At 45.2% G+C, this 26,654-nt stretch overlaps 1 protein-coding gene and 2 long non-coding RNA genes across 4 annotated transcripts in view; 1 reads left to right on the top strand and 2 right to left on the bottom strand.

Moving 5' to 3' along the window:
- Nucleotides 1-9,982: 9,982 nt before the first annotated feature.
- On the bottom strand, nt 9,983-11,127 carry LOC114235148 (uncharacterized). The gene is made up of 2 exons (XR_003621325.2): nt 11,008-11,127; nt 9,983-10,628 (listed from the first exon to the last, which is right to left on the bottom strand). It is a non-coding gene; the product is annotated as an uncharacterized LOC114235148 (long non-coding RNA).
- A 104-nt stretch (nt 11,128-11,231) lies between these two features.
- LOC114235182 (uncharacterized) lies at nt 11,232-12,933 on the bottom strand. The gene is made up of 2 exons (XR_003621367.2): nt 12,831-12,933; nt 11,232-12,733 (listed from the first exon to the last, which is right to left on the bottom strand). It is a non-coding gene; the product is annotated as an uncharacterized LOC114235182 (long non-coding RNA).
- A 73-nt stretch (nt 12,934-13,006) lies between these two features.
- The window catches only part of PPP1R2 (protein phosphatase 1 regulatory inhibitor subunit 2), a 36,693-nt gene continuing 23,045 nt past the window's right edge, over nt 13,007-26,654 (top strand). The window contains exon 1 of one of the 2 annotated variants that reach the window (XR_008555560.1): nt 13,007-13,449. Coding sequence is in view for 1 of the 2 variants with exons in the window: in XM_008151619.3 (XP_008149841.1) it covers nt 13,325-13,449 (125 nt within the window). In the remaining variant the exon portion in view is untranslated. The remainder of the gene's footprint in view (nt 13,450-26,654) is intronic. The other variant, XM_008151619.3, reaches the window with a different exon arrangement.

The raw sequence follows: 26,654 nt of genomic DNA, 5'->3' as shown, positions 1-26,654 counted from the left end.
GCCTGAAGAACAGGAGCTTCTAGTACCCACTTCCCCTTCTCCCATGAGACTATCTGCCTCCTAGTCATTTGAGAGGCAAATACTGAGTGCATGCACTTAATACATTGATTGAGAAACTTTCCTAATTTCTTAATAAGTCTGAATGTTTTATCTGTGTCCAGTTCTCATTTTCTCTTTGTATGTTACGGAAAGTATACCCCAGCTCATTCATTCATCCTTTCTTACTTCTTTCTCCTTGAAAATGTCACCAGCTCTGAAAACTGATTTGAATTATAATTAGCCAAATATCACTGTCTGTCATTGAAAGGAGTTTTGTTTTTTTTAGTTCTAACAAATAAAAGCATTGAGGTGCCATATCTTCTCATAAGTAAGTGCCCTGACTGGGGATTGAACCCACAGCAGTGAAAGAATTACCACAGTAATGTGATACTCTATGAAGATCCGTGATTTATTAAAGAATAACCTATCTTAGAGACTCTTAGCTCTCAAACTAACCTCACCATTATTTATGACTCAACTAACCTCCACTGCCATCTTAAAGAAAGGCATCTCCCTTTAAAATCACAAGGAGCAATTAATGGGTGGCTTCCTAAGAGACAATTTTCAATACAGAATGATGGTTCCCTTAATAATAAACATGAAACTGAAAAAATCACAAAACAATAAAAATAAAGAATAATTACTATTTCAGAATAATAAAAGGAAACTATTCAGGGAGTAGAGCAACTTTCTAAAAACAGAATTGACAGAACATCCCAGAAAACACCCCTTGGAGTTACCAAATTCAATACAGTGAAGAAATAGCACCCTGGCTGGGTAGCTCAGTTGGTTGGAACATGTCCCGATATGCCAATGTTATGGGTTCAATCCCTGGTCAGGGCACATACAAGAAGCAATCAATGAATGCATAAATAAGTGGAACAACAAATTCTCTCTCTCTCTCTCTCTCTCTCTCTCTCTCTCTCTCTCTCTCTCTCAATTAAAAAAAGAAAGGCCGAAACCGGTTTGGCTCAGTGAATAGAGCGTCGGCCTGAGGACTGAAAGGTCCCAGGTTCGATTCTGGTCAAGGGCATGTACCTTGGGGACAAGGGCATGTACCTTGGTTGCGGGCACATCCCCAGTAGGGGGTGTGCAGGAGGCAGCTGATTGATGTTTCTCTCTCATCGATGTTTCTAACTCTCTATCCCTCTCTCTTCTCTCTGTAAAAAAAATCAATAAAATATATTTAGAAAAAAAAAAAGAAAGAAAGAAAGAAGTAGTATGGTAGTTTTCTGTCTGAGGAACAAAGACTGGTAATCAAATATGTTTTCAGTTATCTGTTCTCAGGGTTGGTTTGACTCATTATTTGAATTATGCCTAAGAACACCAACAGCTCACATATTAGCTCTGGCAGGAAGGCAGCTATTCTTATTCTTATAATTACTCCCTACAAAGACAAATCCAATGGTCAACTCTAAATTATCTCCTTGACTCTTAGCTGTTGGTTGGCCAGCCTGTCTCTCCCATTAGATAGATGGCAAGGACCTTAAGAGCAGAAACCCTGTCTTATTCATTTTTCCCCCCTTATAATAGAGAGGAGTGAAGTGAACACATAATTAGGTGTGGAGCCTGGCTCAGAAGTCAATCCCATTTTGAGGACTTTTTTTTAAAGCTGTTCTATTCTTTATTCCTGTCTTTTGGGCATTTTAAAGATTTTTAAAAAATAATTTGGCCAAAAGTACCTCAGACTTCATATTTCCAATTAGCTCATTATAGATTTGAAACATTATATAAATGGTATTGTTACTTCCCTTGTGGCTGTTATTTTCCTTTTGTTTACTATTAATCAAGATCTGAAAATCACTAAATTATATATCAGATTCTAAAATGTTAATTTAAATACCACAAATTATAGATACAAATTTGTACCAAATATTATGGGTGACTGAAAGCAAGTTATTTCAAGCATTTACAATTGGGATCCACCCACAGACAATAGTCTTCAGAGTCTCCAAATAATCTCAACATCTCATCCACAGAAATGATTCCACTGCCACCCAGCTGGTGTGGCTCATTTGGATGAGCGTCGTCCCATGCACCTGGAAGTCACCAATTGGATTCTGGATCAGGGCACATGCCCAGGTTGGGCTAGAATCCCCTGGTAGGGGGCATGCAGGAGACAGCTGATGGATGTTTTTCTCTCATTGATGTTTCTATTTCTTTCTCCCTCTCCCTTCCCCTCTCTCTGAAATCAATAAAAATATATTATATTTTTAAAAGAGCCCAAGCTGGTTTTCTCAGTGGTTAGAGCATTGTCCACAGACCGAAGGGTCATGGGTTCAATTCCCTGTCAAGGGGACATACCTCGGTTGCAGGTGTGATCCCAGCCCGGTTGGGGCATGTGTTGGAGGCAACCAATCGATGTGTCTCTCACATCAATGTTTCTCTCTATCTCTATCTCTCTCTCCCCCCACTCTCCCTTCCATTCTCTCTAAAAAGCAATGGGAAAATATCATCCGGTGAAGATTTTAAAAAAGAAAAGAAATTTTTCCACTGCCTCTCTGATGTCTCCAGTGGCATCTCATTCAGGCTTGGCTGCTCAGCCTCCATCATGAGCAGCAGCAAACTCGACCTCTTTGAAGGGAGGTGCCTTATAGTTCACATCTAATGTCTGTGAAAATCCAGCTATTCCATCAAGAAAAAGAACACCCACACAAAATAAAAATGCCAAAAATTAGGTTAAAAAATAAAAAAGCACAGGGTACCCCTACAAATACCAAGAGGGCAGTGTTTTAGGTACATTGCTTTTCAGAAAATTGACCTTAAGCCTGCTTTTTTGCTCACAGTCTAGAGGGAAAGATAGACAAGAAAATCAACCATAACAATGTAGGATTCGAAGATCACATAGGATTGGGACGTTCTCATCTACATTAGAATGTGGCATTATGGGAACACAGAGGAAGGTTACCTGGAGAGTCAGGGAAGGTTTTGTTCAGAAGCAAATCCTGAGCTGCTTTTGGGAGAACAAACTGGAGTTACCAGAAATAGAAGGGTGAGGAGGCAGCACTCCAAGCAGAAGAACGACTGTCATGCAAGAGAACTCAAATAATTCAGGAGCCTCTGGGGTCCAGGGTCTGAGGAGGAGCTGTGAATACGAAGCTGGATAGGCAGCCCTGGTCAGATTCTCTCCTACAGCCTTGTAAACCATGACAAGGAGTTCAGCTGTTACTTTGAAGGTGAAGGGGAGTGATTGAAGGATTTAAATCTCAGAAGTAATTTAACCTGCATTTAAAAAATAAAAATCAGAAAGCCAACTTATTAATTCATGGTGAAAAAACTTGCCTGAAAAGCAGATCAGAGGCTGGAGTCTTCTGGGAAACAAATGCTCTGCCTTCAGGTTACAGCAGGTGATTCCAGGGTCTGATGTAGAAGGAGTTGGTGAGGCTCAGGAAACCTCATTCTTTTTTTAAATATAATTTTATTGATTTCAGAGAGAGGAAGGGAGAGGGAAAGAGAGGTAGAAATACCAATAATGAGAGAGAATCATTGATCGGCTGCCTCCTGCATGTCCCACACTGGAAATTGAGCCTACAACCTGGGCATGGGCCCTGACCAGGAATCGAACCGTGACCTCCTGGTTCATAGGTTGACGCTCAATCACTGAGCCACACTGGCTGGGCACAACCTCATTCTTTGCATAGTAGGAATCCCCTTACCACCTGCCCAACAACCTTCCCTTTGGGTGGAGCTGATAATATTCAACAATGACTCTGGCAGCAGAGAAGATTGAGAGAGGATGGGTGAGCATCAAAGTGAGAGGACCCATGAGGTCATTATTGAATTAACGTTTGGTGGTGACAGCCTGAATGCAAAAGATAAGGCAGATTTAGGAAATTTGTAGGAGGCACAATCAGGTGGACTTTAGGGACCAACTGGATATGGAAGGTGGTGGGGAAACCACAAGGGGGAGTAGAGGAAGGAAGGAGTCTAGCCAAAGTCTCAGAGGGAGCATGGTCCTGCTGACACCTTGATTTCAGACTTCTAGCCCCACAACTGAAGAATAATTTTATTTTATTTTATTTTTTGTTAATCCTCACTGAAGGATATTTTTCCATTGCTTTTTAGAGAGAGCAGAAGGGAGGGAGGGCAGAGGAAAGAGAGAGAGAGAGAGAGAAACATCAATGTGGGAGAGACACATTGATTGGTTGCCTCCCACACACACCCCGACGAGGGCTGGGAATCGAACCTGCAGTCCTTCGGTGTATGGGCAGATGTTCTAACCACTTGACAACACCAGCCAGGGCACGATTATAAATTTCTGTTGTTGTAAGCCATTCAGTTGGTGTTATTTTCTTGCAGAGGCCACAGGAAACTAATACACCAACCATTTCCCTGTGTTCATGTTTCCAAGTTTACAAATACTGTATGTGCATGTAGACATTTACCATCTAGTCTGGTAATTTTTTGTTTTATATTTCTTCATTAAACTGTGAGCTTGTCTTTAAGGACAATAATTATGTCTTGCACATCGTTGTTTGGCACAGCGAATACTTAATAAATATTTATCAAATGAGGAAAAAGTGAGCCAAAGTTCTTGACAAAATGTAGAAATTGGCAGGATTGTGAGATGACAGCGACTGGAATGGGCAGCCAGGAATACATAGTAGCTGACATGAGCCTCAAGAAGGAGTTTTTACCTTGGTGAGTCTGGGTCAGGATAGAGGGACTGGTGATGAAGGAAGCAGCCTTGAGAATCAAAGAGAAAGCCCCACCCCTCCCAGCTCTGTGCTCTAAGACTCCAGGGTGAACTGTCAGCCATAATCGGTAAGAGCCACATGGGAGAGAAAAACCAGAATTCTGCTAATGTGAAAAGCAGGCAACATTTTGAGAAGTCATCTGGGGTCTCAGATGGACTGATACTCAGCAGGCCTGTACTAGCACAACAATACCATTTGGTAAGCAGACACCTGTCTGAGCCTCCAGAGTGTTCCCCATCACTTAACCACCCCTAAGTCCCCCCAGTTATCCCAGAAACTAAAGGGCTAACACTTGGTACATCAGACTCCTCTGTGAACCTACACTTCCACCATGGCTATTTTCCTTTTTGCTTTGTTGAAACCAGCCCACACTGCTTTGGTTATCAAATATTCTGATTATGCTCAGAGTATAAGCTGTTTGTGAGGATGGTGGCTGGAGTGTCCAGCTGATGGGGCTGAGAGAAGAACACTGAGATGCTTGAAGATGACATTGGATAAGGAGGCTGGACGTCCAGGAAGACTGATGGTGACAGGGACGGGAGGCCCGGTGAGTGGGACTGGCCTTGGGTGTGAAAGGGCTTGTCCACCACGCCATTGGAGCTGGCTGAGCTGGGAGCAAAGCTCCACTCGCCTTGTGGGTCCCTGAAAGCAGCTGCCCCAGGAGGGAAGGGTTTGGTCAGGTCCCAGGGCCTGGAAAGATTAAAAGTGAAGTTCGGTGCTTGTGGAACAAAACACATTTGCGTTAAATTCTGCTTAGAGTTATTTTAGTATTGATGTAGTTTTATTCTATTCTAATCCTTCAAGAAATGTACTACCACGTTTAATATGTATGCTAGCTTGATTAACCAGAAGATTTAATTCCTGTCCACTCTCTATAAATGTTCTTTATTTCTATGTCCCTCTATGAAAAGAGAGGAAGCATGTAACAAGAGCAGTTAACATTTTTTATATGTTCTCTTTGGCCCTATAAAAGTCTGAGGGAATGTATCCCTTAATTCATTGTTTCCTATTTGGAGGGCTGTAGTAAAAATCAAGGTGAGTTTCAGCTATGGTCACCCATAAAACTCCACAACCCTGCACTGAGTCAGTCCTAGCACAGATCAAACATGCTTCTGCTCTCCGATCTGAAATGTGGCAAATGCAATTGCCTTTAACAAGCGCAGCTGAGCAGTGTATTTAAGAATGTCAGAATATTAGGGGTAGGGTGGAACTTCATAAAATTCAGATGAAATTAATGTCATCTAAGGGCTTATCTTGGACAGAGTTGGGTTTCCAAGTAGGTAACCATTAGTGGCAGGTAATTAGAAGAACATAGTCAGTAACCTACAATGCAACACTATTGGGGCCACAGTTTTAAAAAAAAAAATTCTAGGGAAAAAGCTAGTGTTTTCACTTTGGCTTTATTTTTAATTCAATTCAGTTTAAGATGCTGCCTAGAAAACCCCATACATGAGAAATAGTTAGAAGCAAATTCTTTTGTGCCCTAGAATAAGTGAAGTATAGCTTATATTTGTGTCAGTCAGGTGTTCTTGGTAGGATATATATATATAAAGATTATGGGAATCCTTCAGCATTTCCTACTTTATGTTTCACAGATTAGAACGTTTGCATATTCCACTGACTTACTTGGCCGCTGCTGCTAGTTTCCCAAGCAGGAGCTTTTCCCTGCAGCCTCCCTTACCTTGCTTTCTCCGGACTTCCAGTCCATGGGGGGAGGAACAACTAGGCACCAATGGCTCTTGCGAGAGCTTTGTGGCTCCTACTAAGGAATTTTGACCCCCTACAACTGCCTTAGCCACAGGAGAACACAGAAGGTCTGAAATCCTATCTAGAGCACCGGCACCGTAATAAAAACACCTGACTGACACAAATATAAGCGATACTTCATGAAAACAGCAACAGTGCTCTCACCAAGCACAGAATCAAAGCTTGGAGAGACCAAATTAAAACTAGGTGTGTGTGTGTGTGTGTGTGTGTGTGTGTGTGTGTGTGTGTGTCTTTCTATCTAACAACAATGAATCATTGTTTAGTAAGTGTTCTGAACTTAAAATTAAAAGAAAGAAAAGAAAATGCTATAGTTCAATTTATGAAAGCAAGCAATAGTTGGGACCTAGAAAAGGGCCTGGCACATACCAAGCCCTCAATGAAGATTTTTAACTGACTGTTGAAAGAATGACCTCCTCCTTTAATGCCTTTTTAAGGGCACCATTATTTGGGGAGGAAATTTTAGAGCAGCTCATTCATTTATTCACTAATTCAACCAACACTTACCAAGGGCTTCTCATGGACAAACACTGCATTCATTAAGTAATGCTGTTGGGGTGTTAGAAGAAATGTGCCTGCTCCCGAAGAGGCCGTCGTGGAAGATAGACACTTAGAGAATTATGATACTACTAGAGGCCCAGTGCACAAAATTCTTGCACGGGAGGGGAGGGGTCCCTCAGCCCAGCCTGCACCCTCTCCAATCTGGGACCCCTCAGGGGATGTCTAAACCAGCAGTCGGACATCCCTCTCGCAATCTGGGACCCCTGGCTCCTAACTGCTCACCTGCCTGCCTACCTGATGGCCCCTAACTGCTTGCCTGCCTGCCTGATCACCCCTAACCACCTCTACCTCAGCCCCCACACCCAGGACCCAGGCTTCCTTCAGCCCGGCCTGCTCCCTCTCACAGTCTGGGAGCCTTCATGGGATGTCCTATTGATGGGAGCGGGGAGCGGGGAGCGGGGAGCGGGCCTAAGCCACAGTCTGGCCTCCCTCTTGCAGGAGGTGACTGGGCCAATCAGGGGAAGGTGCTGCCCTGGCCCATCACCCTGCCACGGCTGCTGCCTCTGGCCTCCCTCTGCAGGAGGCAACCAGGCTGATCAGGGGAAGGCACGCCCCCATCACCCCGCTGCTGCTGCCACTGCTGGCCTTTGAGGCTGCCTGCCCTCGGCCCTCGCCGCCGCCGCTGCCATGGCTGCCTGCCTTCAGCCCTCACAGCCACTGCGGCTTTGTCTGGAAGGATGTCCGGCGGACATCTGGTCTAATTAGCGTATTACCCTTTTATTAGTATAGATGAGATAGAGGAATGCAAATAGCGTCTCAGGATCTCAGTGCAGCCAAAGACTGACTCTGCCTGAGAGGAGTAGGGAAGAAGGCAACCTTTAATCTGGGGTAATTCTGGGGGTGGCATTTCACACAGATTGGTAGAGGCATTAAAACATGAAGGAATACGGGATGCTCTAGCACCTCACAAGGGTAGTCTGACTGGTGTGAAGAACATAGGGAGAAAAGAAATGGATATGAAAAGACAGGGAGCCTGCAAAAACAGATGGCACCAGATTGTGAAGGCCCAAGGAGTTCGGAATGTATGCTATGCAATGAGCAGTCACTGAAGACTGAGTTCCTAGAGCGAAAGACAAAAGGAGAGAAAGGTCTAATAGTTTGCCCTGTGCCTAACACCGTGTCTGGCAAAGTGGAATTGAACTTAATAAATTGAGATCCATTACGTAGCCAACTTTTTTTGTAGTATAAGAGCAGTGTGAAGATGAATAGACAGTAAAAAAAAAAAAAAAGGGGAGCTTGGTGCCTAGATCAATAATAATATTATTACATATTTGAGAAATTTCACACTAGAATAAATGCAAGGGACATAAACACAGAATTAAAGCCAAAATTCTTCCTATTGTAAACCATGACTATATAGGCTTTTACATCACATGTATTCTGAATCACAGTCTATACTCCTTATCCTATTATGAGTTCACAGAATAATAAAGTGCATTAGAACCTGGCAAAACTAACACAATAAAATTACAACTAAGGGCACTGCTTGTTTCTCACAAGATTTGCACACCAGACCAGCTGACACGTGGAAAATTTACAGTCACAAAAAAACCCAGAGTGATTTCTGGCAGGCACAAGAGAAATTTGTAGCTTAGCCAAGAAAATATTGGACATTTCCTATTTATCATTCCAAGGCTATTTACACTACATGTCCTGCCTCTTTTTTCTTTCCATTTTTTGTCTGATAGGCTTTGGAAAAGAGTAAGTACTTCTCTAGCTTCCCTTGATTTAACTCGTTTTTAAAAGGTCAGGAAATACTTCGGGACTAGTGAAATCTTTGTATACCCAACAAGTGTGCAGTCTCAGAAAGAATTTGGCAACTTGGAGGCTTTTGTGGCGAGGCCAAGGAATCCTTCCGGTAGATCTCTTAGAGGAGAAGAGAAAGGTGGAGAGTGCCACAGTTGCAAATCATAGCCATTTTGTAAACAGAATATAATTAATCTTTGACCTTGGTGCCCTCTCTCTCTCTCTCTCTCTCTCTCTCTCTCTCTCTCTCTCTCTCTCTCTCTCATACTTTCTGTATTTTGTTCAAATAATCTTCCCCTGCTACCATGAACTTCTATCACGTACTATAAAATCTGTCATTTCCTAGTCTCATGGAGGGATTACCTGATTAAAAAACAAAAAGAAAAAACAGTGTGCTATTCTTGGCAAAGAAAGAGATGCTGCTGACTCAGTGGTCATTAAGCCACAACCTGTGGGTATTTTTCCAGAGGTGGGGGGTGGGCACTATCGTGGCTCCGCTCCGTGAACCCTGGTGGATGATTTAGGCTGGCAGGGTGGAGCCAGCCAGAGAAGCTATTTCCAGCTTTGGAATTCTCTTCTCGGTGAGAAATCAAGTAGCATTGACCTCAGTAGCCTGTTCCAATGAGCAGAGAGCCAACTGGCTCAGCCACTTCAGGGGGGTACATTAAAAGTGTCTCCTCTTCTCTTCCCTGTAAGTAGTGTTGAATCCGGCAACTGATGAAGTCTTTAAAAAGAGAGCAGAAATAATTGTCAGGTAAGCCTTAAATGTGTGTGTGTTTTTAAATATATGATTTGCCTTGAGCTCAATAGCTACTTCCGAAAACTGAAAGCAGAATGGAAGGTTCTGTTCACAATCCATCTCTTGGACACACAGGAAACATATCACAAATACAGCAAAGTTCAGGGCGTGGTTGAGATGACTTCCTACAACAGTAGATCTCAGCCGAGGCATCGAAGGAGAGCTCTGTTTAGAAGCCTTTGGCAACCTTCTTTGGGTTACAGTGAGGAATACAGTGGTTCAATGATTCTATAAAATAAAGACAAGCTGTACGGGCCCTTACAATCTTGCAGTCACACTAATATTTTATTTAAAAAAAAAAAAACATTAAGAAAGTCCTCTTCATCTGCGTGCCCTTTGAGTGGGGTTCAGAGTGGAAGAAATAATGCAAGAAGCCAAAGTTTGACTTTTAATGAGGGAGACATTTTTCAAAACGCCTCAGAGAGCTCCCATTCCAGTGTGTTATTAACTGTAATAAAACACGTGGTGTCATACTGTGTCAGTCCTTTTCATTAGAGTGTCTGATAGCAAGGCAGTGCTGAATTAAGGGCCCAGTCAAGGTTCGGTCCAGGGAGGTGACACCCAGGAGCAAAGCAAATCAGCCCAATAATTTAGAACATGAAGGGGAGTTGTAGGTATTCCCTTGAAAACAGGATGAGCACCGCTGACTGGAGCTCCAGCGGACAGGGCAAGAGAGGCAAGGGTGGTAACCTGTGGTCGAAAGGACTCAGGAAGGGAGGGACCATCCTGCCAAGCCCTCCGTGAGAACCCTCTCTCTGCCTCAGGGGCTGGGCAGGGCTGTCAGAGTGTGATGTCAGACCCACTAAACAGTGGGGAAAGCTGTGGCTAGAAACAGAGGTGAGGCCAAGAGAGGGAGGTGCCATGGGGTGGCTGTGAAGGCCTCTGCTTGGGGAAATCCCTAAGGAAAACAGCAGCGCTGACGGGCAAAGCTGTTGCTCTTCTATCCTGCCGGCTCACTTCCTTCCTCTATTATCTCCATTCGGCGTTCATTTCTCTACCGAGGCCAGAAACTCAGCTACAAGCTGGGGGCCAGGCAACAAAAACAGAATTATTTTCATGAACCCTGAAGTAGTTCCTAAGGAGCAGAGTCCTAAGGCGGATGAACTAAATGTTGCTCCTGCAGGCACAGATACTGAGTTAAGGCAGATGAGATTTGGGGCCTAGAAACAGGAGACTTGAGTGAGAACACTGCCAGTGGGTAAGATAGAGATAGCCCTTCCCCATCCCCATTCTCTCCTCCCACCCCTTGCACCAGTGGCCAGACCTTGCTGGGAACCAGGTGTCAGTTCAATCTGAGGAAAAGCTTTCTTAGTCAGAGCTGTCCAAAGACAAAATGAGCTGTGTTGTAGGGTGGTGAGCTCCTGGCCGCTGCGGTTGTTGGAGAGGGGACTGGATAGCTACCTGGTGGGATGGACAAGGTCCTTTCCAGACCTGGTAGTTTGTGAATTCACAGCGGGTGGGTCTGCTGAGGAGCCAGGTCTGGGTGGACTAGTCTGCTCTGGACTGTCATAAGGATGATGAAGAGGCCTGATCAGGAAAGAGTGGGGAGAAAAAGCCTGGTGATGAGGCAGTTGGGGACTGGAGGAGATGTATAGGGCTGTCATAACAAAATACAACAAACTGGGTGGCTTTAAACAACAGAAATTTAATGTCTCACAGTCCAAACTTAAGGTGTCAACAAAGTTGGTTCCTTCTGAGAATCCTAAAGGGAGTTTCACGCATCTCCCAGCCTTGGGTAGCCCAGGTGTTCCTTAGCTTATAGATGCATCACTGAGAACCTCTGTCATCACATGGAGTCCTCCTCATCTGTCTCCGCATGTCCATCTTATAGGAACACTAGTCATATTGGATTAGAGGCCTACCCTACTCCAGTATGACATATTAACTAACTTGATTTGCAACGACCCTGTTTCCAAATAAGGTTATATTCCGAGGTATTGGGAGTTAGGACTTCAATATAGCTTAATTTTAGGGGGACACATAATTCAATACATAATAGGAAGCAACTTGCTTAATGGCTGAGACCTCCTCTTTTCCCAACTATACATTTCCAGTACTGACACTGCATGAAGAGAGGCTGGGTGGGTAGAGTGGACACCACTCCCTCTGCTGGCCCGTGCTTAATTGTAGGTACAACGTGGTTCTGAGATTGTTCCCAGGGCTTTGAAATTCTGCCCTTCCCTATTTTCCATAGAACCGCTTCCCCTCATGACATCCACACCACTCCCAACTTGGACATGTCACATATCCTCACACCCTAGAGCAGGGGTGGGGAGCATCTGGCCCATGGGCTATATATAAGGCCCTCAAAATCATTTGGTCTGGCCCTGACAAGGCATTAGGGGTGAGTGGATTAAACTTTTGACCAAATATAGCAGGCTAATTTTTAAGTTGAAATTTTGTATGGCCCACGAATGATGTTATAAATATCCAAATGGCCCTTGGCAGAAAAAAGTTTCCCCGCCCCTGCCCTAGAGCCTTGAGCTTTCCTTCTCTCTTATCAAAGTCCTCCTTGGGATCTTTTATTTACACCCAGACACAGAAAAACTTGGAGAGAGTGTATGAGGGTTTTGTTTTTTGTTTTTCTTCTTTGAGACTTTCACAAAGACCTAGATAACTTCCAAGGCTTCTGGCCTATTTTACCTTAATTCACATAGTTACCTTACGTGAATTCCCTAGATTTTGGGGGTAAGACATTATAAACCACAATTATAGGAACTTTTGCCAGTAATACCTTCCTTGGAATTACCAACACAGAAGGAGAATGCGGTAAAATGTGCAAACATTAGACCACAAAGCCGAAGTTCTGTGGCCACGCACTATGGATGGGCTGTGTGACAGGGTGGTCAGGTCCTTGCCCCTCTGTGTCCTTCAATTTCTCCAAAATTTATTTCTAAAACTAAATTAGACTACTTCAATGCTGATGTTCTATGATTTCATAAAAGTCAGTATTCTATGATTTCACAATAGGTCTCCAAGGATCATTTCAATGCTGACATTCCACGATTTTACAACAGTGTTAAACTTTTTATGCGAGTTCAGTGTTAGGAAAGAGGAGACTTATTTCTCTGAAAGTCACCCAGTATCTTGGAGGAATGATGTCACCTTGGAGCTCCAGTTTCCCCACCTGTAAGATACAGAAATAACAATGCGGACTCCATAAGGTGGTGGGGATGAGGGTGCTGGGAGAGAGGTACAACTCTGCCCAGAGGCAAGCCGGGAACCTCTCCGGAGGTTCTCTGAAGCGGCTCCTGGGCTCCCCCGCCACTGGTACCGGCAAGCCCACGGAGAGGGCCGGGAGAGGGCGGGGCCAGCAGGTTGGCTTTGTTCTAGCCCCGCCCCGCCCCGCCTCCCCGCCCCGCCCCGCCCCGCCTCCCCTAGATATCGCGAGAGGGCGGGCCCGCTTGGCTTCGGCGTCGGCGTCGCTCCCGCGCTGGAGCGGTAGGCCGGCTTCTCTCCGCGGGCCGCGGTGCAGTGTCGGTGGCCAGGGGCGCGCGTAGAACCGCCAGCCCGCGCGGCGTCGGCTGGACGCCAAAGCGCCGGGGTCGTTGTGTCGTGGGAACGACGCCGGTGGCCGCCTCCGCGACAGCAGGTGCGGCCGCTTTAGCCCGGGGCGGGCTCGGCGGCTGCCCGGCGAGTCTCGGCTCGCGCCTATCCCTTTCCTTCCTGGACCCGACGCCCAGCAGCGACCCTGAGCCTACCGCCGGAGGGGCGGGCAATGGCGGCCTCGACGGCTTCGCACCGGCCCATTAAGGGGATCCTGAAGAACAAGACCTCTACGACTTCCTCTGTGGTAGCCTCCGCCGAGCAGCAGCCCAGCAAGAGTGTCGACGAAGAACTGAGGTGAGTCTCCGGGGACGGCCGCTCGGCGCCCGGCGGTTACCGACCCGACCCCGGCCCCGGCCCCGGCCCCGGCCCCGGCCCCGAGCGCGGGCGGGCGGGGCGGCTGCGAGGATGCTGCTCGGGCGCCGCTCGGGTCTCCTCCTGGCCGGCCGGAGAGTGGGGTGAGCCTAAAGAAGGCAGGAGCTATGGAGTGTTTATCTTTTTTTCTTTTTTTTTAAGTACATACGCATATATAATATTTTTAAAGCACACATCATAACCTTTGAACTTTCGGATATTGGGAACATTAAAGAATCACACTGAAGTTTCAAAGCGTCACCTGTTAAGCGTTTATTATTTCTTAACCTCGTATCCGAGGTTTCTAAAATTCTTCAATAATTAAAGTATTTTTCCTGGCGTCGGAGCCCTTGGCCTGGGAACTCCAGTTTCCAAAAAAAAGAAACAATGTCTTCATTTTTGTTAAGTGTCCTTCTAAATTTTACGTGAACATTATCAAAAGCATCGTGCTATGCTCGAAGTCTCCCGTCCTGGTTGGTCCTTGTCTCTGCACCTAAGAGGAACGAAAAATTTCCATGTCTTTTATTTATAGTTAATGGAAAGTTACTTATTGCTAAATATATTTGCATCTGCAAGGGAGAGTTTGAGTGCTTTCTAGTCTTCGTTCTTCTTTCAAGACATACCTAAACTCAGACAGTTCAGAAAGTAGCAATTTAAAAATAACCCAGTAATAATGCAGCTACTGTTGCATCCTCACAGGTACACGTGTAAAAAGATGTTGACCCATAGCATTGTGTGTAATAATAAATAATTAGAAGCAACCCATTAATTCCATTAATAATTATGGTACATTTGTGTAATGGAACAACATACCAGCCTTTTAAAGAGAATGAGATGTTTATGTACAGAGAAAGATACCCAAGGAGCAATGCTCAATGAACAAAACAAAAATTGCAGCCGAAACCGGTTTGGCTCAGTGGATAGAGCGTGGGCCTGGGGACTCAAGGGTCCCAGGTTCGATTCCAGTCAAGGGCATGTACCTTGGTTGCGGGCACATCCCCAGTAGGAGGTGTGCAAGAGGCAGCTGATCGATGTTTCTCTCTCATCGATGTTTCTAACTCTCTATCCCTCTCTCTTCCTCTCTGTAAAAAATCAATAAAATATATATATATAAAAAAAAAATTGCAGCCTGGTTGGGGTGGCTCAGTGGTTGAGCATCTTGGATTCCTAGTCAGGGCACATATGGGCTCCATCCCCAGTGTGGGGCATGCAGGAGGCAGTCAATCAATGATTCTCTTATCATTGATATTTCTATCTTTCCCTCTCCCTTCCTCTCTGAAATCAATAAAAATATATTTTAAAAGAAGAAAAAATTGCAATACAGTATATGTACTATAAAATATTCCACTGGGTTAGCAGTGCTAGAGGGCTTGATATACTAAAAAATATGAAGACGCTACGTTTTGGAAATAAGGCTTAAGAAAACTTACTGAAATCTGTCAAGTCATAAAGTTAAAATGAGGATGTTCAGGAAAACTTAAGAGTATTGGAACTAGAGCACACCCCTTTAAAGGACCATTTTAGGTCTATAAAAGGAGCTACTACTTGGTGATGGTAAATTTATGTGGATTTGTGTTAAAGAAAACATAGTAGGATCACAGCTTGGAATCATGACCTTTGGGGTTGGAAAGGACCTTAGTTTGTCTAGCAACTCCCCCACCCCCACTCTGGAATGCTTGACTCTTACATTCTGTAACAATTTTCCAACCTCTGTTTGGGATAAGCCACTTCAAATGGGGATGAGGAGTAGTGGTCGATGGTTGTAGGTGGTGGGATTCAAAAAGCATAATCTCATCAGAACATAGCTATAACAGGAATACCAAGATAGTTAAAAAAAAAAAGTCAAAACAAACTATAGAAGGCTCTTAAGCAGCAGGAATACAGTTCTCACTGGCATTTATGTTTTTAGATATCTTTCAGTGTGAACTTTTTGTTTGGCTACCAACTGGCTTATCATTTTCTTCTGTTTTTCTCTGTTTTCTTAGCTTCCATTTATTCTCAACTTTGATCGACCATAAAATCCTATGGCCCCACTCCATGTATGGGTTGGCCTCTTATAATTGGGGTTACCTCCAGATCTTTCTACTTTGAAAGTCACTATACTAGACTGACTCACCTACATAGGGCTACTCCTTCTGTAGGAGCTGCTATCAGGGGAGATTTCATTCAAAAAGGGGCTTTTTTACAAGATGGGTGACTTTGATTGCTTTTCTAGTTAGAGGGTTATAAGCTTGTCTTTAAAAGGAGCTACCTAATTCATTGAGGTTCGTGATGTTTGGCTCCAAGTAATAATCAGTGTCACATGACGGTAAAGCAGAGAAACTGATTATATTGGTAATGCAGTGACCCTTGAACAACATGGGTTTGAACTGCATAGGCCCAGTTTTGATTTTCTTAATAACATTTTCTTTCCTCTAGCTTAAGTTAAGAATACAGTATGTAATACATATAACATACAAAATACTGTTTACGTTATCATTAAGGCTTCTGGTCACAGTAAGATATTAGTAGTAAAGTTTTGGGGGAGTTGGTACCTCAACCCCAGCAATGTTCAAGGGTCAGCTGTACAATAAACATTATTATGTATTTATGTCACAGCTCATGCAAACAATATTAGTGACTTTATGAGAGCCTCTTTGAGCTGAAACAATAAAAGTATAATTGAACACATTTGAAACAAACTTTTTGTAATGTGTAATTTTAATACAACCAATATTCCCCCTCATATAAAAGGACTGAAAATAAATAATTCAATTACAATGCACTTAAAATTCAGAAACTGCCGAAACCGGTTTGGCTCAGTGGATAGAGCGTCAGCCTGCGGACTCAAGGGTCCCAGGTTCGATTCCGGTCAAGGGCATGTACCTTGGTTGCGGGCACATCCCCAGTGGGGGGTGTGCAAGAGGCAGCTGATCGATGTTTCTCTCTCATTGATGTTTCTAACTCTCTATCCCTCTCTCTTCCTCTCTGTAAAAAATCAATAAAATATATTTTTTAAAAAAAATTCAGAAACTAATAAGTGTAATGTAGTGGTCTAACTTTAAATGTTGGAACAGAATATAAGGCAAACGAATCTCATATTAATATAAAAAAGACCAGGGATGTACGTTAATTCTGGTTATTTTCAGTAGTTATGTTCTATAAAGTCACCACAAACACTAAGTTAGTGTATATTGAATCATAGCTCCCAGGTGAAATACAAAGCTAGGTTTCTGCAAGCCTCTGGTCACATTTTAATAAACCAATCCTATATAATAAAGAGCTAATATGCTAATTAGACTGGATGGTGGAACCACCTTCCTGAATGACTAGTGGGTGGGGGGCAGGGCCGCGAGGCAGCTGGGACTGCGAGAGCTGCAAGGGCTGAGGCAGCTAGAGCTTCGAGGGCCTACTCTTGCACGAATTTTGTGCATCGGGCCTCTAGTCATTATATAACTTTGAAAATTTTTTGTTTCTGTTAAAGACACCTTATTTAATATATATTGTTTTGTTAACATTAAACACCCAGCCAACAGCACTGTCACTCATGCCTGAATGAAGTTTATATAATACACATATTTTCTCCTTTAGGCACATCACAGCCTTCTTGTTTTTGGGAACAATAGGTAGCACTTCAGCACTACACTTGGGAGCCAGTTTAAACAGCAAAGTCACTAGCAAAAAGCAAATAACATGGAACTACATATACTGCCCAAAGGACACTTACAGTATGAGAGTTGAAACAATGTAAAAGCATCTCCTTGTTTTACCTCAGCTGGGACTGCATTGGGCAACTCAAGTTTTTCCCTGCTCTGCACATATCTTTGAGAGACTGAGAAAGTGCCTCTGAATATTTATTTTGAAGCTAGAGGCCCGGTGCATGAAATTCGTTCAGGTGTGGGGTCCCTAAGCCTGGCCTGCGATCAGGGCCTTCCTTCATTTTGCGCTGCCCCCTGGTGGTCAGCGCACGTCATAGCGAGCGATTGAACTCCTTGGTGAAACTCTAGAGGGGACACTTTGCATATTAGCCTTTTATATATATATATAGATTACAGATGAATTTCAGCAAGTACCCTTATTTGCAAATACAGAATCTCAACCATACTTTTTATTGGTGCCTTTATCATGTAAAATGTAGTGGTAATTTCCTTTTTCTGCACACACCACTTCCCTCCCACTACCACCACCATCAGTTGTGAGAGGATGTTATTTAACATAACATTTTATTTAGCAAAAAGAAACCTTAACAAGGGATTTTTTTTTAATGAGATTTATCCTCTTTTTTAAAAAATATATTTTATTGATTTTTTACAGAGAGGAAGGGAGAGGTAGAAACATCGATGAGAGAGAAACATCAATCAGCTGCCTCCTGCACACCCCCTACTGGGGATGTGCCCGCAACCAAGGTACATGCCCTTGACCAGAATCGAACCCGGGACCCTTGAGTCCACAGGCCGACGTTCTATCCACTGAGCCAAACCGGTTATGACGCAAGGGATTTTTTTAAAAGGCCAGAATTGAGTTGTCTTATTCCATTGATCTCTAAATTTTTTGATTGTGCATCTTTTTAGTAGGAAAAATTTCAAATACACTTCCAAGTGTTTGTTTATAATATATACACATGTACTACTATCATTAGATAATATCTCAAAGCTAAATATACACTTAAAGTAAGGTTCAAATAATGCCATATTTCGAATGGTCTTTAGAATTTTTTTATACAGTTCTTGTCAAATTATCTTTTTTTAAATTTCTCTGATGTTATTTTCTTAATATTCTCTTTATACTTTGCATTCGTACTATTATCTTCAGTGACTAATTTCTTCAAGGTACCATTAAACTGGATAGAATCTGCAAATCCACGTAATTAGGAATAAGTAAATCTCAGTACATTGCAACACACTGTTCAGATAGTTAGAACTCTACTGTTACCTCCTGTGATTGTGGAATTCCCATTCTTTCAGGATACCTTGAATATAGTACATAACTCATTAAGATCTAATGCAACGATTTTCAAGCAGTGTACCACAACAATTTTTAAGATAATGCAATATCTAGTCAGGGGCGCTGACCTCTTTTCCCTTAGATTGTCAAATTAAAAAAAAAATGACAATAGCCAACATAAACAGCCATCTGGTGTGAATGAATCAAAATTATACCATTTTTTATTTTGTCGGGCAAAAAAATATATTTTTTGGTGTGCTGCAGAATTTTAGTAATTAATGTGTGCCATGAGGTGAAAAAGATTGAAAAATCATTGATCTAATGTAACAGATCTAGTGAGTAAGTATGTGCATTTCATCAAAAACAAGACACCATTTATTCTAAGCTGTAACATGATTTTATGTACTACCAAGAAAGAAAAAAGTACTGCCAATTTATAAGATGCTATCTATTTATATAAGCTATAAACCACATTATATGTAACCCAAATTTTTCTGTTTTTGGAGATATTAAAATGAGAAGAATGTACATTTGGAATTGCTGAAAATATGATATTAATATTAAATATTACTAACGCTATCCTATGAGAAGTGTGTAGGCTAGTAATTAATTTGAGATTAGATTTCCTGGGTTTGGATTCTGTCTGCTACTTATTAGTTGTGTGACTGCCAGTAAGTTATTCATTATATTCATGCCTAGTTTAATTATTAAATGAGGTAATAAATGTGAAGTATTTAACCCAGTACCTCAACTTCAAATGTTAATCTTATTTTAGTAAATAAACATAAAAATCTAATTTTCCCACATCTCAGTAGAATCACTGTGTTCAATTCAAATTCTGTAGTAGTCTTGGGTTAGTAATGTAGGCAAATTCTGTTTGAAAAAAAATGTGCTTGAATTAATTTCTTTTTAAAAAATATATTTTTATTGATTTTGGAGAGGAAGGGAGAGAAAGGTAGAAACATCAGTTATGAGAGATAATCATTGATCATCTGCCTCCTGCATGCCCCACTCTGGGGATCAAGCCTGCAACCCAGACATGTGCCCTGACTGGGAATCGAACCTTGAGCTCCTGATTCATAGGTTGACGCTCAACCACTGAACAGCACTGGCCAGGCATATAAGCATGCTTTAACTTTGTCTTTTTCTGTCTATAAAGGGATGTGTCAAAGTCTCATTGAGTAAAGTTTTCCAAAAGTGAGTTTTATTTACTAATTGCTTTTATTGTTAAGTCTTACTTTAATAATAGCTCAGTGATGGTGTCGGGCTTCAAAGACTTGTACTTTGTCACCCTACATAAGTTGAATCTTCATTTAAAGAAAGAACCATTTCTTGAAATGTGCAATTAAAGTTTAACACCTTGAAGCAAAATCCTGCTTCCCACTCCAAGCGTGGCTAAAACTGTCAAAGGAACAAGTCACAAGCAACAAGAAAGTATGAGTAAGTTTCTGAGATGGCATCATATGAGCTATCAAAGTGAAAGTGAGAGTGGTGACTTTTTCTGGACCAGATTTAGGCTGCAGGAAACTACTCAGCCAGAGTGAGGAAAGAAACTGAAACCATCAGGTGCTTGTACCCTCGAAACAGATCTGCAGTGCATGTGGTGGTGCCCCTATTTTTTGTAAGTGGAGATAAAGACCTAAAGAAGGTCACAGGAACAGTTCCTGATACTGTTGGGATTAAACTCAAGGTCACTCCTTGGGTTTTGTAACTCTACAACTAATATTAATCTGCTAAAACTTTAGAGATGCTAATTTCCATATCCCATGTACTCTGCTAACAGTTTCTTCTATTTCACTACTTTCCACCTAAGAAGTCCTACCATTGTTTGGAGCCTATTGTTTTATGCCTTTATTTAAATTCCTGTGTTTGCAAGATACTTTTATCATCTTTGGATCTGAATAATCCTAAAGATTTCTTTTTCTCTTAGCATTGTGTTGAAGTAGAGTGAAGCTTTGAATATATAAAACTTTAATTCTGTTTCTAGTGGAGCATAAACTAAATGGCAAACACACTGGGAAAAATTTGGGTTACATATAATGTGGTTTATAGCTTATATAAATACCTTGGGTTGTGTATAATATGGATTAAATCTCTTAAAATTTATAAAAGGGTTCCAATAGGTAGGCAAAGGATTTAAGCAATTCATACAAGAAAGTGAAATAAATATTTTTCATATTACTTATTAGGTAATAAGCAAAGAAACACAAAACAGCTTTTAAATATTGATTTATACTGCTCAGGTGGAAAACACACATACACAAATATCTGATCCTGGCAAAGTTTTAGTAATTATTGGGAACATTACAAATAGTCCTCTCTTTTTAAAAAGCTGTATGGCAACATGACGTAAAGTATAAAGCTCTTGATAAAATTTAATCCAGATATGCCTGTCCTGGCAAATTATCCTAAAAACATTATGGAATAAAATATGCACACAAATGTTCATTTCTGTTTTATTTTAAATACAGAACCCTTGGATTTAATCTAGATAGCTAACATTAGGTTAAGAGTTTATTGTTGAATATTAGTGCAGTTATTAAAAAGGTAAAGACTGGAAAAATACCTAGATTGCAGGTTGGATCCCCAATTGGGGTGAGTACAAGAGGAAACTGATCAATGTTTCTCTCTCCTCCCCCCTCCTCTCTTCTCCCCCCTCCCTTCCCCCTTCCTCTCCTTTTTTTTTTTTTTTTAAATATATTATTGATCTTTTTACAGAGAGGAAGGGAGAGGGATAGAGAGTTAGAAACATCAGTGAGAGAGAAACATCGATCAGCTGCCTCTTGCACACCCCCTACTGGGGATGTGCCCGCAACCAAGGTACATGCCCTTGACTGGAATCGAACCTGGGATCCTTCAGTCCACAGGCCGATGCTCTATCCACTGAGCCAAACCGGTTAGGGCCCCCCTTCCTCTCTTGCTAAAATCAATAAAAACATATCCTCAGGTGAAGATTTTTAAAAAAAAGTAAATACAAGAAAATACAAGCAGTTTATTATGATAAAATACATATACTGATAGGTTTTATATCAGTACATATATGTATTTTATGAATGTTGCATCGTTTTATATATACTGAAAGCTTATGTATTTTTTTTATTATATATTATACACAGTTGAAAGTATGCAGAAATCAAAATTGTTAATGGGTTAAGGTGCTGGGATTATAATTTTTAAGTTTCATCCTTAATTTTAAGAAAGCATTTCTGCTTGTGTCCTACAGTTATTTTTCTATAATTGGCTCACAAAACAGGCTTACAAGGTATTTTGGTGTTCCCCCGCCCCCCACAATTAGAGATACCTTTTAAACTCTAAAGGTCCATCTTCATTCTCTCTTAAGCAGTAATAACAATAAAATGTCATTTTTAATTCAATATTGTTAGCATCATTTAGGAAATAACCTGTTTTACTTTGAGACCAACAAGGTCCTTAATGTATGTTTGTTTTTTAAATATTTCATACACATACAGAAAAGTATATTTTCAAGCTTAAGAAGTTATAAAACAAACATCTCTGTAACCACCATCATTGTCAAGAAAAAAGAATGTTTCCATTACCTCAGAAATGCCTCCTGCCCTTTCCAGTCTCCTTTCTCCTCCCTGCTATCATAACCATTATCCTGATTTTTATGGCAATCCTACATTATAATAGAGAAACATGCAAATTGACCGCACCTCCGCTATGCCCATGATTGGGCCTGCCAGAGGCTGGGGGCGGGACTCCGGGTGGCCTAACTGGCCATTGAGAAAACCAAGATGGCGGCGCCAAATCCTCTTAGTTCGGGGGGTCCTGGTGAGTGATGGCAACCCTAGAGGGGCGTGGTATGCACAGCCAGCAGCCTCCCGGGGGTCCCAGGTTCAATCACGACCCGGGGGGGCGTGGCCGGGTACGGCCAGCAGCCTCCCGGGAGTCCCAGGTTCAATCGCGACCCGGGGGGGCGTGGCCGGGCACGGCCAGCAGCCTCCCGGGGGGCCCAGGTTCAATGGCGATCCGGGGGGGCGTGGCCGGGTACGGCCAGCAGCCTCCCGGGGGTCCCAGGTTCAATCACGACCCGGGGGGGCGTGGCCGGGCACAGCCAGCAGCCTCCCCGGGGTCCCAGGTTCAATGGCGACCCGGGGGGGCATGGCCGGGCACGGCCAGCAGCCTCCCCGGGGTCCCAGGTTCAATGGCGACCCGGGGGTGGCGTGGCCGGACACGGCCAACAGCCTCCGCGGGGTCCCGGGACCCATCGCGACCCGGGGGGGCATGGCCAGGCACGGCCAGCAGCCTCCCGGGGGTCCCAGGTTCAATGGCGACCCGGGGGGGCGTGGCCGGGCACGGCCAGCAGCCACCCGGGGGGCCCGGGACCCATCGCGACCCGGGGGGGCGTGGCCGGGCACGGCCAGCAGCCTCCCGAGGGTCCCGGGACCCATCGCGACCCGGGGGGGCGTGGCCGGGCACGGCCAGCAGCCTCCCGGGGGTCCCAGGTTCAATGGCGACCCGGGGGGGCGTGGCCGGGCACGGCCAGCAGCCTCCCGGGGGTCCCGGGACCCATCGCGACCCGGGGGGCGTGGCCGGGCACGGCCAGCAGCCTCCGCGGTGTCCCGGGACCCATCGCGACCCGGGGGGGCGTGGCCGGGCACGGCCAGCAGCCTCCCGGGGGTCCCAGGTTCAATGGCGACCCGGGGGGGCGTGGCCGGGCACGGCCAGCAGCCTCCGCGGTGTCCCGGGACCCATCGCGACCCGGGGGGGCTTGGCCGGGCACGGCCAGCAGCCTCCCTGGGGTGCTGGGACCCATCGCGACCCGGGGGGGAGTGGCCGGGCACGGCCAGCAGCCACCCGGGGGGCCCGGGACCCATCGCGACCCGGGGGGGCGTGGCCGGGCACGGCCAGCAGCCTCCCGAGGGTCCCGGGACCCATCGCGACCCGGGGGGCGTGGCCGGGCACGGCCAGCAGCCTCCCGGGGGTCCCAGGTTCAATGGCGACCCGGGGGGGCGTGGCCGGGCACGGCCAGCAGCCTCCCGGGAGTCCCGGGACCCATCGCCACCCGGGGGGCGTGGCCGGGCACGGCCAGCAGCCTCCCTGGGGTACCGGGACCCATTGCGACCCGGGGGGCGTGGCCGGGCACAGCCAGCAGCCTCTTTGGGGTACCGGGACCCATCTCGACCCGGGGGGCGTGGCCGGGCACAGCCAGCCGCTCCAGGGGTGATGTCCCTGGGCAATGGCCACCCTCGCCTAAATGGCTGGTGCTGAGAGGGATCAATGGGGCCAGTGGAAGGAGCAGGTGGTAGTTGACCACGGAGGCCATCTGCAGCAGCCGGATGCAGAGCTGGGGTCCACGTTCTCCAGGTTGGCCTCCGTGGGGGCCCGAGTCGCACCCATAGTAGCCGAGTGGGCATGCTGGCATAGTAGCCCCAGCATGAGGCCAGCTTCCCAAGCCAGGCTGCGGAGGGAGGGAGGGCCTCTGGGCTGGGAGCACTCCCCCACCCCAGTGGACAGGACACAGAGAGCGAGCAGCAGAGAGCTACTAGAGGTGGTGGGTGTGGTGGCCTGGCTTCCAAGAGGCTGGCTTCAGCTGCTGTGGCCTGCGCTGAGGTGGCTGGTGGTGGGGGCAACTGCATGGGCGCATCCGAGGCTGGGGCACTGGGACACGTGGGACTGCAGCCCAGAAAGCGAGGCTCCGGAGGACCTGGTCACCGACCCCGGGCATTAAAGCCGCCTCCTACAAGATGTATCCTAGCCTAGGTGTGTGGGAAGCAGATTCAGGAACCTCTCCCTTTGCGGCGCCAGAGCCCAGGCCTGCCAGCCCCCCAGAGGAGATCCCCACCAGGATCGGGGGCGTGACCAGCCTCTAAACCTCCCGCAGCCCTAGCCCAGGCCTGCCAGCACCCCAGAGGAGACCCCTGCCAGGATTGGGGTCATGGCCAGCCTTCAAACTGTGGCGGCCCCTAGCCCAAGGAGGCCTCCTGGCCGAGGACGCCTGAGTCTGTTCTTGACCTAGGGCCGGACTCTCCCCACAAGGGACTCAGAAGCCACCAGAGTCTAACTGCCAGTCTCTGGGAGTGCATCCACTGTCCACCAAAAAGTAGGGCCATCAAAGCATTCAGTCTCAGTGCAGGCACAGGTCCGTGGCTGACGGGGTGGAGGCCAGACCAAAACAAAACAGCAGAAACACCCTGCCCACCTGGGCGGGTACTGCTGTAGTCCACGTGGCCTAGGCAGTGTAGAAAGCGCTACCTTCTCCCAGGTCCTATGCTGGCACCGCCGCCTCGCTCACCCTCAAGCCCCCCTGAGTCCTGACAGCAAAGTGTGTGGGGCATTCTGCAGGAGTTGTGCCGTTCTGGGTGCTTTTGCCCAAAGACACACTTTGGGATGAATTCAGAGCCACATCTCATTTCCCATGACACTGGAAGAACCATGTAAAAGGATTTTGACAAAAGCTTTCCACATCTCTGTTTATTCTTTTGAATCCATAAAACGACCTTAAAAAAAGCATCCGGGCCACCTAAGAAAGAATGCACTTTCTGGCCAGAGCACGCAGGATTCTTTTGCCCAACAGGTTAAAGGGAGCAGAGCTGGCACAGTGGGAATGACCCTGGTGCCCTATGAGGAGACCGGGGGAATGGGGTTGCCGAAATTCCATAAGCCTCTTGCCACCTTCTCCTTTGCAAACCACACCATCCAGATCCACCAGGACTGGAGGCAACTGGGAATCACAGCCGTGATTTGGGACATGGTGAGCAAATCTTGAGGGGCCTCTGTAAACATCTGCAATTGATTATAAGACTGGTCTTTATTTAAAAAGAAATAAAAGAACAGCTTTGTTGAGAAATATCCATATACTGTACATGTCACCTAAAGTGTACAATGAACTGGTTTTTTAAAGTAAATTCAAAGTGGTACAACCATCACCATGCTCAATTTTTAAATATCTTCATGACCCATCCCCTCCAAAAAAAACTTCTACCCATTGGGATCACTTTCCTGATCATCTTCCCCAAAATAGATTGCACTTTAAAGGTGGGTAAAGGAAAGTTGAGGGAAGTTAAACACTGCACAAAGGATATTGTAAGATGACAAAGCCCAAAGTGAAGCTCATGTGTTTTCTTTAAAAAATATATATTTTTTAAATGTCAGAAAGGGAGAGGGAGAGAGAGATAGAAACATCAATGATAAGAATCACTGATCAGCCGAAACCGGTTTGGCTCAGTGGATAGAGCGTCGGTCTGCAGACTGGAAGGTCCCAGGTTCGATTCCGGTTAAGGGCATGTACATTGGTTGCTGGCACATATCCTGGTGGGGGGTGTGCAGGAAGCAGCTGGTCGATGTTTCTCTCTCATCGATGTTTCTAGCTCTCTATCCCTCTCCCTTCCTCTCTGTGAAAAATCAATAAAATATATTAAAAAAAAAAAAGAATCACTGATCAGCTGCCGCCCACAGGCCCCCTACTGGGGATTGAGCCCAAAACCCAGGCATGTGTGCCCCTGATCAGAATCAAACCTGGACTCTTCAGTCCACAGGCCGATGCTCTCTCCATTAAGCCAAACTGACCAGGGCCATGTGTTTTCTTCAAGTTCTGCGTGGTTTTAATGGTCCCTAAATCTATACTAATAAAAGGATAATATGCTAATTAGAGTCGTTGTCTTCCGGACATCTTTCCAGACAAAGCTACAGTGGCTACAAAGGCCAAGGCTCAGGCAGCCATAACCAGCTGCAGTGGCAGCAGCATTGGGGTTATGGGGGTGTTGCCTCCAGAGGGAGGCCAGACTGGGGGCCAAGGCACAGGCAGTTTGGGGTGATCAGGCTGATAGGGGAGGACAAGGTAGGGGCAATCAGGCTGGCAGGAGATCAAGGTAGGGGCGAGCAGGCAGGCAGGCAGTGGGGTTAGGGACAATCACGCAGGCAGGCAGGTGAATGGTTAGGAGCCAGCGGTTCCGGATTGTGAGAGGGATGTCCGACTGCTGGAAGTTGGACATCCCCTGAGGGGTCCCAGATTGAAGAGGGTGCAGATTGGGCTGAGGGGCACACCCCCCCACCCCCACCCCCAGTGCACGAATTTCGTGCACCGGGCCTCTAGTCAATTATATATCCCTACACACTTTAGTTTTGCCTGCTTTTGAACTTTACATAGAGATGTGCTAGTTTTCTTTTATAATATCCTTAATAGGAAATCATAGTGGGACTATTTATATAGGTTTAATGCAACTTTTAGCTGTGCTTTTCTGCTTCTAACTCTTTCAGAGATA

The sequence above is a fragment of the Eptesicus fuscus genome, chromosome 3 (assembly GCF_027574615.1).
Source record: "Eptesicus fuscus isolate TK198812 chromosome 3, DD_ASM_mEF_20220401, whole genome shotgun sequence".
Lineage (NCBI taxonomy): Eukaryota > Metazoa > Chordata > Mammalia > Chiroptera > Vespertilionidae > Eptesicus > Eptesicus fuscus.
Note: the sequence above shows the minus strand (reverse complement) of the source record. Positions and strands in the feature narration are given on the sequence as shown.